This window comes from Falco biarmicus, chromosome 6 (genome assembly GCF_023638135.1).
Source record: "Falco biarmicus isolate bFalBia1 chromosome 6, bFalBia1.pri, whole genome shotgun sequence".
NCBI classification, from domain to species: domain Eukaryota; kingdom Metazoa; phylum Chordata; class Aves; order Falconiformes; family Falconidae; genus Falco; species Falco biarmicus.
In genome coordinates this window covers 49,442,997-49,457,989 of record NC_079293.1, presented here as the reverse complement: position 1 = coordinate 49,457,989, position 14,993 = coordinate 49,442,997, and the positions used below count along the sequence as shown (strand labels likewise).

At 37.2% G+C, this 14,993-nt stretch overlaps 1 protein-coding gene across 2 annotated transcripts in view; it reads right to left on the bottom strand.

Annotated features, from left to right (window-relative positions):
• Nucleotides 1-14,606, bottom strand: part of SYTL3 (synaptotagmin like 3) — a 38,424-nt gene extending 23,818 nt beyond the window's left edge. The window contains exons 1-6 of one of the 2 annotated variants that reach the window (XM_056342883.1): nucleotides 14,241-14,606; nucleotides 9,666-10,220; nucleotides 8,107-8,322; nucleotides 4,508-4,572; nucleotides 1,846-1,897; nucleotides 447-519 (exon numbers count right to left, since the gene is read on the bottom strand). In XM_056342883.1, the coding sequence (XP_056198858.1) occupies nucleotides 447-519; nucleotides 1,846-1,897; nucleotides 4,508-4,572; nucleotides 8,107-8,322; nucleotides 9,666-9,775 (516 nt within the window). In that variant the 5' untranslated portion in view covers nucleotides 9,776-10,220; nucleotides 14,241-14,606. The remainder of the gene's footprint in view (nucleotides 1-446; nucleotides 520-1,845; nucleotides 1,898-4,507; nucleotides 4,573-8,106; nucleotides 8,323-9,665; nucleotides 10,221-14,240) is intronic. The other variant, XM_056342882.1, reaches the window with a different exon arrangement.
• Between the last annotated feature and the right edge of the window lie 387 nt (nucleotides 14,607-14,993).

The window sequence follows — 14,993 nt, the reverse complement described above, 5'->3', positions numbered from 1 at the left end:
TTCTGTCCACTAGAAACTCTAAGGCAAAGGCAACCATCAAATTCACTGTTTGTCACTCAGTAATGAAAGTAATATGTGGAATGATCACTTTATAAATGACTATTGAATATCATTGGATCCTTCAGGCTGGAGGGAAGCTGAGGAGATCTCAGTCGAACCCTCATGTAGTGAGGCACAAAAAACCCAGATGCAGTATTCTAGGACGAGGTAGAGCGGTTAATTGCTTCCCTCAAAAACTGAACACTAACTGAAAATATCCCTCATGATAGCCTCTGACCTTTCTCTCCTATCAAAGCAGATTAAAAAAAAATATTTACAAAGGAACATAAAGCAGAATTTATATTGCAATATGATGCTACAGCAGTTGCTATTTACTGTATTTCTGTGGCTGGTCTTTTCATGACACCCTAAGAGGTGTGTGTATATGTATATTTTGTAATACGTACATTTACCATCACATTGCTTCCTGCTGTGGATTCTGTGAAAGGAGGTGGAGTTGGAGGTACGACAGAAATTTTACTAGGAATTTAAGAGACAATAAACAGTGCAACAATTAATATATTATGCTAATAGATGGATAAATACACCATGTTCATGCACAGTATCTAAAGATCTGAGTTGAGACCCTGTGTCTTTAAGAGTCGCAGCACAGGCTTATTGCCTCTGTAAGAATTAGGACTACCTTTCTATCTTCTCAATCTTGGGCTGCTCTAGGCAGAATTAATAATTTAAAACAATCAGGAAGACCTAATTTAGGACAGGTTTCCAAGACTTTTATATGGTTGGCAGTATTACAGTCTGTGTCCCAAGTGTTAAAACACAATTCCTGTGTAACACACCCCTATTTTCAGAAAACAGTCATCTTTATTTACAATACTAAAAGGATCCTTCCTTGCCTGGGCCCAAAACTGTTACAGCCCTTTTACAGCATTCCAGCCATTTCATCTGTTGTAAATAGCCCCTCTCTGTAAAATAAAAATAGGACTTATCTGACCAATTCTGTTATCACAGCACAATCATGGACCCTAAGGCTGCCGGTGAACTTCCTTTTTGCATTCTCTTTTACTTTTACCACATCTAGGTAAAAGGAAGTCCTTATGCAGCCCTGGTTAGGATCATATCTAGCTGACCATAAGTTTCTGTCTTATGCAGCTATGTCTCATCAGATAATTATCGTAAAATTGAGGCCATCTCTTTGTATCTTATTTTTGCTTTTTTTTTTTTTTTTAAGGAAGAGGGTTTCTTTTATACAATATAGTTTAAGTAGACTGTTGTTTCATTATGTACCACTGGTAATAACTTAAGTACAGTCATGCTTAGGCATCAAGTCAAAATATATTTATTCCATGTAAGCTGGACCTTTTCCTCGTTTGAAGTTTGGGAAGTGGACGTGTCTTACTGAATATAGAGCTTCTTGTCTACTGTTTATTCTAAAGCTATCAAATCAGCAATATCTCCCATTGAGCAAATAATGATGCTTTTGCTAATACACCTAGTCGATAATTTTCACCTCTGAGCCTTTAAAAGTAATGTGTAAATTTGAAAGATAATGGTGTAAACAGCTATGAAAAACAAAAGCACATATAACAAAAATGTCTCTTCATTTTAAGTAAATAAGACAATATTACTCTAAACATAGTATTCTTTTTTGTACTTGAGACCCTTTCTATGGATAGCTGACAAAGTGCCGATTTTTCTATGCTTTTATCATTTGCACTCCAAAGGTACTGAAATTTGGTTTTCATAACAAAAAAATACAAACTTCTGGCTGGTTTATAACATACAATATCTCGCCTATACAAATTCTCAGTGTCCTAGGACCATTTGTCCTTTTTTGAGTCTTACCTCAGTTTCTGGTAAGATTTCAAGAGCTTTGCGCCAACTGTTTCATGTCTGCCTGCGAAGGAGAACAAAAAACCCCCAAACCACCCAAAGGTTATTTAGCAACAACAGCAGTTACTAACACCTGTACAACACTTTTTAAACTCAGTGTCTTTCAGAAAGCGGCCTGTATTGACAAAAGCTCACACACATGCAAGTCAGGAGTGAAATCAACCCCCACCCGATGTAGCAGGATACATGCCAAGCAACACACAAGTTTCTCTTATATCACAAACTGTATCATGACCACCTTCACTTCTTGCAGGTGACATGTTCAGACCAGCTTTTCACAAATGCCGAGGACAATCAGGCACGGATGCTAACAGGCCCATTCCTGCAGGCTAAGTGCTCTCAGCTTCCCAAGATCCAGGAGGCAGATAGTGCACACTTCAACCATAAAACTCAAACACTATGGAAAGCTTGAAAATGCATACGAGAGTAGGCACATGGTCATCTCTTGCATCTTATGAAAAATTCTTTTCACTTTTCCTACTAGAGATCTGAGCAATCGTGAAAACACATGACCAACTCACAAACGTGAGCAAACCCCTTTGCTAAGGCCATCCCTGTGGGTAAATAGCAACCATGTCACATTCCTCAGGTGAGCAGCCACATGATGTAAAGAACACCAAGGAGCAAGTGCTCCACCAGGCACGAACAATGAAGAATCATAAAAATGTAGTTTGCTCCTGAGCGATCGCAAACAGAAAGAAGGGCTAAATGCATGTAACAAATGGCCAACTGAAAATATCTGGAGTGGCCTTAATCACTAATCATTCCTAATACAGAAAGCATCACGTGATCCACACTTTGCTGAAGATGTCATTAATTATAACATATCACTTACGTAAAAGTAGTAGACCATGGTGATGGTAGAAACAATAATCAGCTTATTGCTGCTACAAATTTCAATCAGAACTCCAGGCTTAATGCTCTGTTATTAGCAAGTAATATTTGGTATCTTTATTGCAGCGTTAAATAATTTCGTTTAAAATTTATTAGTCAGTAAAGGAAACCCATCAGTTTTATGAAATATGATTTTTATTCTTCAGGTAGAAGCTACACAAAATTAATAAAAAGCATACTGATGTAACATGGAGGTTTTTTACTCTGCAACATGAGAAAATTTCACTGTAACGTGTTTTATTTCCTGTTATTTTCCAGTGAATACTTCACTAGTGTTATATTTTCATACCAAGAGAGGGCACTGTCTCTCCAGGCTCGAAGAACCTAACTGGGACAGCTGCTGTATTTCAAAGTCTGCCATTTTTTCACCCCTTTAATTATACCAGTTGGTCTAACCAAAGGAACTAAACAAAACATATTTCTCCCTGCAGGCTTATCTTCTGTATATCCTTAGATCTTTGTGACGTCAACAGTATTACTATTAGAGTAACTAAGCAAAATGCTTCAAGCACCTACAAAGCATTGATAATGCAAGGTGAGAACTCATTTATTTCACTGGAAAGAAGGACAGTCAGCACCTTGCTATATCAGATTCAGTGTCTGAGAACAACATAGCAACTTCAATAACAGAGAGACTGGTAAAATGACTGGCTTTAGACTTGCTGGAAAGAATATGAGGGAAAATTCTTAACAATGGTTATTGGATACAACTATGCTTTAAAAGATCTGTCAACTAATACTTTAAAATTAGAAATTGTGTTAACTAGAATGGAATTCAGTGAAATCTTCCAAATTTAAAATGAATTGTTTTAGCAGGAATTATAGTTCTTAATATGCTACCTGCTGTCTTTCATGAATACCTACTACCCAAAATTTGCCTGACTACGTTCTTCCATTTATAAAACTATTTCCATTAAAGTTTCCTAAGAGATCTTAAAAAGGCCCAGCATCTTCCTTTTTACCAGCTAGAAGCAACACAGATACTGGAAGTGAAACCGTAACATTTAGCTACAGTCAGGCACAAAGTGAAACAGTTGCCTATCCAAACTGGCACTTCCAGGGAAAGAGGAAGGAAATCCTCTCCACCCCAGCAGTCACTGTAGTGAAAACGAAGACAGCCCCTTGGCTGGTGAAACACATTCCCCGTAGAGCAATCCATCCACATCCTCTGTAATTTCTTTTAGGTCTTTGTCTTTTTAATTGCACTGAAAAGACTGAACACAAAGCAATGGCACAGATGGCTGAGTAAAGAAACATTAAGCATTTAGCTCTCTCATTGATTTATAGCTATAATTTTTTTCTTTTTTCCATTCTGTCATTTCTTTAAGCTTTAGAACTCTCTCAGTGAAAACAACCGAAGTTTTGACAAACAATGCATGCAAGACCATTTCCTTCCTGCACATATATTTGAAGCGTTTCTATATTTATTTCATGTCATTGTGTTTCTTAGAAGTCTTACACACTCATTAATTCAAACGGATATGGCCAGCAATTTTCTTATTCTTATTACTAATACAAAATAAATTATACTTCCAAATGCATTCTGCTAGTTTGTGTTGATGTTTTATTTAGTGCACACAAGATGCACTGCATGATAATTTCTAACAAATCTCTCGCCAAGTGGAAGAAACATTCAATACACCAGCAGACATCATTCTGTGCTTCACTTAGATGAGGACTAACATTACACAGAAATTTACAGTCTGTTCCAGTGATTTACCTTCACCTGGGTATTTCTTTGCTCGTTCCTCAAAGAACCATTCACCAGCCTTTACTTTCACATCTCTGAAAAACAAGCAAAAGACATTTGAATCAACATTTTCCAAAGCACACTTCTTCAAATGCTTGATAACTTTTTAACAATCCAACAACCTTTCTTAATCCTACAATAAAAATAAGATTTCATGACTGCCGACTCTATTGACTGATTTTCCTGTGGGTCTGCAAAGGACTCCCCCCCCCCTCCATATTTTTTTCTTCCTTTTTGCTACGTAGGACTGCCCGTAGAGAACAACACATACTGCTCTAGGCACTGCTCTGAAGCCACCGCCAGGGTCCACTCCAGTCTACACAACCAGCCTGCCATACAGCCCAGGCATGTGTGCTGACTGCTTCCAGCTGCAGCCTAGTCCGAGGAGCAGGGAAAGTTAATGATAAAGGACACGCTCCCAGGCACAACTTGGGAAGGCTGCCAGGGACCACTGAGCTCCACAACCCTGATGGTGTGATGGCTTCATGGCCCATCTGTCTCCATTTCGTGGAGACTAACATCAATGCACAGACACCAGGATCACAGCATCAGAAAAGTAACGATTAACAAGTATAAAATTATATCAGCCTAGATAGCTCTGTCAAGAGCAGATCTTCAGCAGATTTGACTCTTGCATTTTGTCTCCAACTGACTTAGATGAAGGCTGCAATCTGAACTCGTCCATTATTAAAGAGACCAAAAGAATTTTAACTGAGGTGGGGGATTCTCTGGTGTCTTCAGGTTCCAAGTTCTTACCCAAATGTCCTACTCATTTTTAGGGCATATTTCTCTGTTCCTTGTGGATTTTCAGATGCTTTATAGGATGAAGTCCCACTGCAAAAATTTCCTTAGTACAGGCACTACTCAACTTTCTTCTCTACACAGTAGTCAATTTTCCTTCTATGAAATTCATCTCTTTATTACCATTTCCTCTGCCAGAATTGCTTGAAACTGGCAACAACATACAGACAGCAAATTTGTGTAGGGCTTACCTCCTTAAGAAAGCAAAAGTCTCTAAACATGAGAGCTATGGTGGTATCTGCCAAAGGACAGGCAACAAAATCCCTGGGTCTGCCATTTCACACTTAACCTTACTCTATGTTAAAATAGACAAACTATAGGTAGGATCCTGCTTTTTATTTCTGTGGCTTGATTTTAAGGCATTTTAGGCATTTAAAATAATACCCTTGTAAGGAGCAAAGCAGAATATTAAAAAAAAAAAATCACTACCTGTTTAGATTGCACTATTTATTTTCCTGCCTAAACATAGATCCTTGTGCACAACTGAACACAGATGAGTTGAAAATGAGGTTAAAATAACTTTGAGACAGGATACTTACTTTGGATGGAGATCTATTAACTAGTAAATGTCTGAAAACCCTGGCTGCACTAGATCTTCAAGGGCTCTGCATTGGTAGTGCCTCAATTTCATCTCCAGCCTTCCCTTTATATTCTTTCCATTACCCATAGTTATCTTCCCAGAGTTTAATCTCCAGTTCTGCACACTCATGTGATAATGAGACCACTCACAAGACGAAAACAGTTCTGGCAATAGCCTTCTTTGGGTGTTTGGGTTTGGGGTTTTTTTTTGGCTAAAGACTGTATTAAGCTATGATCGAAAGTGTGACAAGGAAGCTGATAAAGAGCCATCCTAATCAGGTAAAACAGACTAAACTCCCTCAAGGCAAATGTATTTCTAGACTCCTAGAAGACAGTATTCCTTAAAAAAAACCAAACCACACACTAGACCAACTGCATTCACATAAGAGTTGCCTCTTCCAGGTGAGAGATACAAACTTTGTCATTCCACAAGGCTTTTAAAATTTCTTATTTTGTAAACAGTGAACATTCACTTATCTCTGCATGCTCTTCCACTGAGGCGTTTAAGCATGTTCATTACAAACATGACCCTAGCGTCTAGGAGAGAATCTCAGTTGTGCTGCTGCAGATAATGTTTTGTTCAGGAAAAAATACTCTAGTGGTAACCAAGACTCAAAATTAGATTTGATCAGGACTTGAAAATCAGCTCTTACATTTCTGTCATCCTATTTTCCCCTCTCCAGGGTAAATAGAAGGCACTGAGTAGCATTTACCACACTGCTGTACTCCCTATACTTCTTGAGATTTGCAGCCTTGATGTAAAGCTCACTGAAGGTAATGGAAGAAGTCTGACCAATTTTAGTGGAGTTTGCATCACAACTAAACAAGATCAAATGCATTGCCTCTTTGCTATAAAGAGAATTTCAATGACAGCTGAAGAATTCCTCTATCTTAGCAAGACAAAAAATGTAGTTCCCGCAAGGAAAAGTAAAAACATCTTTTAATTCATTTAAATAGTGCTTTCCTGGTTTTAACATTAAACGTCTGGACAAGCTTATGAAATAATTAAGGTTGTGCAGCACTATACAAGGCAGCTTAACAACTAGTCACTCTCTATAGGGGATTTCCACTGGAGCCACCAAATAACTGGAAACCAATTTAAAGGAAGAGGAAGCAGAGGGAGGTCTCTAGAGGAGGATATGGAAAGTTAACTTTATAACCTTTCCTTTTAGTGTGTAAAGTATGAAGCAGAGATAGTGAAATACATGCACCAAAATCTAGAAACTGCTTTGCATCAAATAGGGATGGAGCTAATCTGCCTATTTAATGTAATTGCAAATGAAATTGAGGATTCAGGGAACATCTTTGTAGTGATAGCTTTCAGTCTCCTCCAAACTATAAAAAATTACCAAACTAGTAGTAGAAATTCATTTCACTTAAGACCAATACCTTGCGTTACATTTCCCAGGCATTATTTAAATCTCATTTTGGCATCTCGAGAGGGATTGAAGTGGTGTATTAGTCTTGTGTTGGCATAAAGCAAAATTTCATTCAAATTTTCAGGCTATGTACAGGGATATATATCATCCAGCACAGCTGCTGATTCATTTCCAAAACTATCTTTCTTTCCTAAATAATGCTATTTTTCATCAAAGGTGGAAATACAGCTAAACCATTTGGTTTAGAAAGATTCTGATGAATAGAATGGACTATGACGGAGTATTAGGATATTAAAATTGTACCAATAAAGTAAAAGTAAGATTGCTTCCGGTTTCCTGGAAAACAAAACTGAGGTGACATACTAAAAGAAAAAACAACTAATACAAAGTAAATAAATTTGGATTTCTCACCACATTTAAACAATTCCTGATAATGTTATTAATGCTTTTAGCTTTTGAAATTTATATAAAGCATGACTTCAAATTATTCATCAATCCAGGTTCCTCACTCCTGTAGTATGAGGCAAAAAAATCACGATTAGGAAATTGTCAAGAAATTAGCTATACCACACTACCTTCAGCGACTTCTTATGATGCTCCGGTGCAGCACTGAGTCAGGGGAAGGAGTTCTCTCTGCAGTTCACAAACTAATGACTGTTCCTATGCTCTACCATTGTCATCTTTGTCACACTAACTTTTGCTAAATATAAGAAGAGAAATCCTGACTACATGAAGTGTAACACAAAATTACCATCAATTTCATTGCTACCAAGACTTCATCCAACATCCAAACCAAAAAAAATTTCTTACCCGTGAGCATAACAAACAGTGCATTTCCAAAGGCAGGGATTCAGGCAGACACGGCATTCAGAGCACACTCGATGGCTGCACCCATTGCATACTGCACCTCTGTTTATCAACAACCCAAGTGATTTCTGACAGCGAGCACAAGACCTCTCCTGGTATTCATGGCGTACATTTCCTGCACCTCTCCATTGAAGCTGCTGCACCTGCAGTTTCAGTTTCCTGAAAACCCAGGTAAAGTAAAGTAAATAAATAAATAAATTTAAATAGACCGAGACCCCCAGGTCATTCACAAGCTAATGCCCTGGTTGTGCAATATCATTAGCAATGGGAGATATGCCCTCAATTTTACCTCAATTGAGCACTGTCTGAAGGTGTCTACACACAGCATTTTTGCACTGTAACTGTATATGCAACCACATCCACACATAAAGAGTAAAAACAGGGTTCTGTTCGTGTCAATTATGCACACTCAGGGCACAGCACTGAAATTGTGTATGCAAGTGATTATATACTCACACACAAAACCCGAGACTAAATGCTGCTTCCTTTCATTTGATAATGTATTTTATCATATTTATCCAAAAATCAAACCTTTTATCAAGTAAAAATAATCACAACAAATGCATCATCCGAAAGTTAAATAAAAAAGATATCAGAACAAAATATCAAAACCTCTCCCTTTCATTACCTTTTCTTCCACTACATGTACAAATAATCAATATCTATGTTTTCAGTTGTTAGCAACATCAACAGTTGAAAGGGATTTTCTAACCAATTCAGACTTTCTTTATAACCCTTCATTTTTCGTTATCATTCAATATGTCCAGTAATACTTATGCAAATATTTGCTGTAAATACAGCTTCTAGATTTAAGAGAATAAAAATACCTAACTTAACAACACAAATACCCTGTTTCACATGGGGATGCAATGTGACAAAGCAAGGTATAAGCTGCAAGGAAATCCTTGCCCTAGCCCTGACATAAGGCAAATAAAATGCCCTTCGCAACTGAAATACTTCCATAATTTGAGTAAATACAGAAAATCCTTTTCCTAACAATGACATCTGCTGACACTGGTAACAAGCTCCAAGACAGTGTGGTGCACTTGCTACCTGTTGTATGTGAGAAGGGACAGTGATGGATTCGGCACAATGAGCATGTATCTAATGATTCTTAAATCCAGTCTTGGCAAAATATGTTACATAAGCAAACCAAAGATCTGAACATGTTCTGTGTTACCAGGACTACATAGGAACATGATGAGAATGTCATAAAGCCTTCATAGAAAAAATATAAGCAGCAGCTAAACTTTCTACAAGGGCTAGAAGTAAAATTCCTCAAGTATTCATTCAACAGTATTTGCTCATCTTCACTGTAGAGTAGTCAATAGTATGGTAAATCCAAGAGGCTCTGGATAACCTTTAGTTTTCCCAAAGAATAAAAAGGCATTAGCTAACAAGAATTAAAATAAATGAACACATTTTGAAGGGCAGCAAAGAGGAAGAAAAGGACTTCTGAGAAAAAAGGAACCAAAATACAGGAATAGGGAAATGGCAGATACCTTATTCTTTCCTCTTCCATTTTTCTCACCATCTGGTCACGGTACAGGACTTCCAGAACAGCCTCTCGTTCTAATTCCTTAAGGAAGTTTAGATTATATTCACAGGCCATTTTTCCCAGGCTTCACTTGTTTTGTAGACCGCTGTCCTATGGTTCTACTACATCCAGAAGTTACACTTTGTAGAGTATAATATAGTCTGAGTGTTTACTAACTGCCCTTACTTGATTGGTGATACAGTCACTGTGTCATACCCTTGAAGAGAAAAATAACCATGTCTATCTTCACACAAGTCATCATTGAAGTATCTCTGCTACCCAGAGAATATGAGCACTTTGCAAGGACACAGCAGTCTTGTCTTTTTCACATGAAAGAACTTCTTATTCTTCTTTTTGCTGAAAGTGGTTCCAAAAGAGATGAGAGCTTGCAGCAAGGTCCGGGATAGGGCTTTAAGTGTCACCAGATGGAGGGACAATTCATAAAGAGATAGTGTCAAGGAGTGGAGGGAATGTTGGTTTTTTTTTTTAATTTGGTCTTGTAGATTTGCTATTTCCAGGCCTAGGGAGACAAAGAATACATATTATTCTCTCCCCTCCTCACCTCTTCAAGACATTTCAAATAGTATGTGAAGACCACATTTTGCTATATTCAGACCTTTCATGCACTAATTCAGATACAGCAGAGGTTTTAAGACAGTCCCATTCTTCAGACAGTCTCACCATACTGTCCATCAACACTCAGCCATGTACCTTCACATTTTTTTGTACAGTTAGCATAAAACAACCAATAAAAAAGCTTAAGCTTGTTTTGAACGCTGGCCTACAGGCCTCATGACTGGAAAAGTCATGCTGGTTGAGACAGAAATGTGCCTTTCTAATCCTATCTTACTGAAAAGACAAAACATTGCAAGCCTAAGAGGAAAGAGGGAAAGACACCCTCTAAGAGTCACTTCTATCAACTACCCAGGCCTGGCAAGTCTAGATAAACAGTTTAATACCCAATAATGCTCTTCATCAACACACACAAACACTAAAGAGTTAAGACATTTATTATTTCCAGCTCAGTGCACCAGTAATTTTGGTCTCAAACTGGTGACATTAATGTACAAATATACAAGAAGTATTTAAACAGAGTCACAACTGTATTTTGGATACATTCTGTGACCTTTACTTTTGTAAAACTCCCACTAAAACAGAAAATAATGTAAATATACTTTGCAAGAGAAAAAAATGATTATTCAATCTAATTCAGCTTACTCATTATATTCAGTTTTAATACTGCTGTCTAGTGTGTACTACGTAAGAGTTCCACTTATGGCACACAAAATATTAAAGATAAGTATATGAAAATTGGTTAAGTGTTTCAAACTTAATCTGAGCTAAATACATACAGTCAGGCTGTAGGCAGAATGTCTAGACAGTAGGACAGAAGGGTAATGCTTTCCAAAGCAGTTACTGACACTTCACTGATGGACCTCAGCTGAGAATGTGACCAACTATGTGCATTGCTGGACCATTATTTTAAAATACTGTGAGTTTTAAGGTTTACAAAAAAACCCCACCAACAAAACACAAAAACCAAACAACAAGCCAACAACAATAATACTTCAGCTATACAGTGACAATGTATTTTTTTTGGTGCAGGGAATTACTTTACATATAACTTGTCCCAATTACTGTACTTATTTTCCCACAAAAAAAGCAGGAGGTAATAATTTGTATTTATAAACAGTATGCATTCCATTCTTTTGTATATTTCCATTAAACCCTTCCACAGACATCAAAAGGACAAAGCGTTTCACAGTAGTGCTAACAAAGAAAAAAAAAAAAAAAAAAAAAAAAAGAGATTGGTTTCCTGTGGAAACAAGAGAGACAAAGATAGGCATAATCATATTTTATTTCCTTACCAGCTGCAATTTCACAGGAAATTACTCAGTTGAAACCTAAAAAGCCTGAGCAATTTTTTAACACAATATATGTCATTTTCAAAGGCCCCTGTATCCTTCACCTGCTTTCATCTTTCACCTTAAGAATCCCGGGATTGATAAGCGTGTTCAGAGCCTTCAACTCCATTTAAGTTAATACAGTCTAACAGAGCAGTCAGTACAAACTCTGACACCTCTGCATTATACAGGATACCAAGACACCCATTACAGCATAAATTACATTTTCTGTAAACTCCCAGGACTTCCAAAGGCTAGCATATCTTCAATGTCATCAGGAAATCCTCCTGAAGCATCAGTAAAAGTTAGCAAATTCATGATAGTCACTATTAGGTGGATCCAATAAAACCGCTCTAGTGATCTTAAAGAAAACATACGAATGACTTACAGAGCTATTAAGAAACAAGTAAAACAGTTACTAAGAGCAACACCTGCAGCTAAGCAAACACAGAAATAGTTACTATGTGATACCTCCTTCAAATTATTTAAAAAAAGAGACTACCTCCCTTATTCAGAAGGGCACAAAGTTTTCCATATTTCAAGCCTGTTTTGGGAAACGGGTTTCAGATGACATCTTAGTGTATGAAAAATATTGAGAAGACAAAGACTCTTATTTAGAGATGCATATATATTATTTTTTTAATACATGCTTTCAGCTATTCAAGCTTGCACAAATTTAAATGGTGTGAGGGAAGGAACAGATTGGAGCCTCCCCTTGTTTCCACTTTGTGTGGCTCACAGCTATTCCCCCCTGGGAGACACGGGTTCTGCCCTAGCCCATGCAGGACTCTTCAGAAGAGCATTCAACCTCAACCTATCTGTGATACTGCAAACACCATCATCAAAACCAGTTGATCTATCGCTACACTTCGTATCCTATTCACAGTGATAAATCATAAGCACTGAATCTAATGCCAGCAGTAGATTGCCAGCAGGGACTAGGATCATCTTCCGGCACCAAACAACAGAACAAACTTACTGCAGAGCAAAAGTTCCGGAGGCCCTATGTCCTACAGTGTCTCTCACTATGCAGAGAGGAAAAAAGCCACCGTGGTGCTCTCACTGCTGGGCAAGATCATCACACGCTGCATAGAATAAAGCTTAAAATATATCAATGTAGTCAACAGTTCTATCAATATTACACCTGGACATTTCTACAATTGGGGTTTTTTTAATCTTCATTTAAGCTCTGACAAATGCTGTGTTCTGTCAATTTTTCTTGCACATTCAAAGATAACTCAAAATCTAGCTTAATGATAAGGTAGCTTTAAGAATGAATAAATAAAATATTGTATCCCCCAAAATGGGAGATAATCCTTGTGCCCCACAACAGGCTTGAGCTCATAATCATTTCACAGAGATGTTCAAACTGGACTGAAAAGCCCTTTACCATTGTAAAGGGCTTTTCTAACACCAAAGTTGTCTGCATTACATTAGGTTTTTAGCAGTAATAAAGAAGTGGTGTTTTCAGTAATGACCCTTCTTGACAGGAAAAAACAATCTTAAAAATCTTCACAGATGCTCTCCTTTCATGTTTACCCACTGAATCCAACTAGCTAGCTTTTTTACACCATCAGCTAACCTCAAAGCCAAGCATCTTCTATGTAAAACCAAAAGCAACTGCAACCTCTTTAGTAAATACCATGACATTTTCCCCTTTTCAGCACAAAGCTCACATAAAGTATTTTGTTCAAGCATAATTTTAAATTATGTATTTAAAATAATCCAGTATCAGGCACCTTGCAAATGGATCAGTAGCTTTTTGAAAACAACCTGTGAGGTCTCAAAGCCATCGTAAAGGAGATGGGACAACCAACGTGGTCACACCGTAGGAGAGGGAGACATAGATGCCCACAGTGCAAACTCACCGTGCTTTTTTCTATCAGGCTAAAATAGTATGTAGTTATGTAACCAAAGAAAAATCAAAAGGCCTACCTAAGGCAAGATCAAGTTTGCAAAGGTAGCTTCTTTTTTAAGTTTTTAAACTTAGAAATGCCTGACTTAGCAAGCTTTGTCTTGAAGCACCTCTGCATGTAATGTATTATTGATCTCCTTTCAGATCTTTAAGCATCACCAAAATAATGACAATTAAATAAGTATAAATAAACTGATCTTCTAAAGTCACAGCCTTCATTGGCTGGAGATAATTGGATTACTTCATCCATTAACCCAGAAGATGGACGTAATACATCAGTAGCTAGGACACAGAATAAGAAGGTTCAGAGTAAAAATTATCACAAAAGCTGCCATAATTTGTATCTATTTTCTATTCTATAGAATAGAAATAAATTCACATAAACTTATTCTTAGTTAAGAAAGTTACAAGTGGTATTTTATACTACCTGGCTGCAACAGTTTAATTTTCATATCCTTGCATACCCACATGCAAATTAGTTTAAGTTCTTTGATAATGTTTTAACAAAGTTGTCTTGGGATTTCAGTAACATCCCATCCCAGCACTTAAATTAAAAAAAAAAAAACCAACAATAAAAAAACCAACAAAAACCATAAACACTTATGTTCCAGTTTTGGTCTTTCCCTGAAATCTTTGCAGTTTAAAAAACACTATTCCAGTAAGTAAAAATGCATCCCCCCCATGCAATGTCCTATAGAATAGATTAAATTGATGTCCTTACCTTTTCACCAGCCATCAAACAAAGATGTGTGGAAGTAAACTGCTTTTAAGAGATCAGTAGCACTCTTACCATTTATTTATCTTTCCTTAAAAAAAACCCTGGTGGTTGTTCTCCACCCTCTTTCCTTCCTTTGGGCACCAAAATTAGACTGATGTATGTACAGAGGAGCATCCCCAAAACAGCTAAAAGCAAATACACTCAACAAAGCTCTAGTGTCACAACAGCTTTTGCCAAGTCTCTGGCTTTGTTACCAGCAACAGCAACTAACAATCAAAGAGAAGTTCTTCATTTTTCTAACATTAAAAAGAGGCTAGGCACAAGAGACTATAAAAGCTGACTGATATAATCAAAATACGCTCCGTCTTCAAGCCGCACACAGGAAGAGCAGTGGCTTTGAGTTCTACATAATTTCTTTTTCAGAAATTATAGATGTGAAATACTACTAACCTCAAAGTCCCCAGGACTTGCACAGAAAACTGCTTGTATTGCAAACAGTTCTCTCCTGGACACAAAATAGTTTTCTATTCAGGTCTGAATGAGAAAGCAATTAGTACAGATAACAGTTCAAAAGAATTTATTTTTTATGCATCAGCGAAAAGAAAATTATTTTACCTCCAACTGGAAATCTGATCTCAGATAGCAATTAAAAGTTAAAATGTTACTAGGATTGGATATCCTAAGTCAGTCTATTATAGAACCAACTGTGAGTAATGAAGTTCAAAATTACATCTGAATTATTTCCTAGTTCGAAAA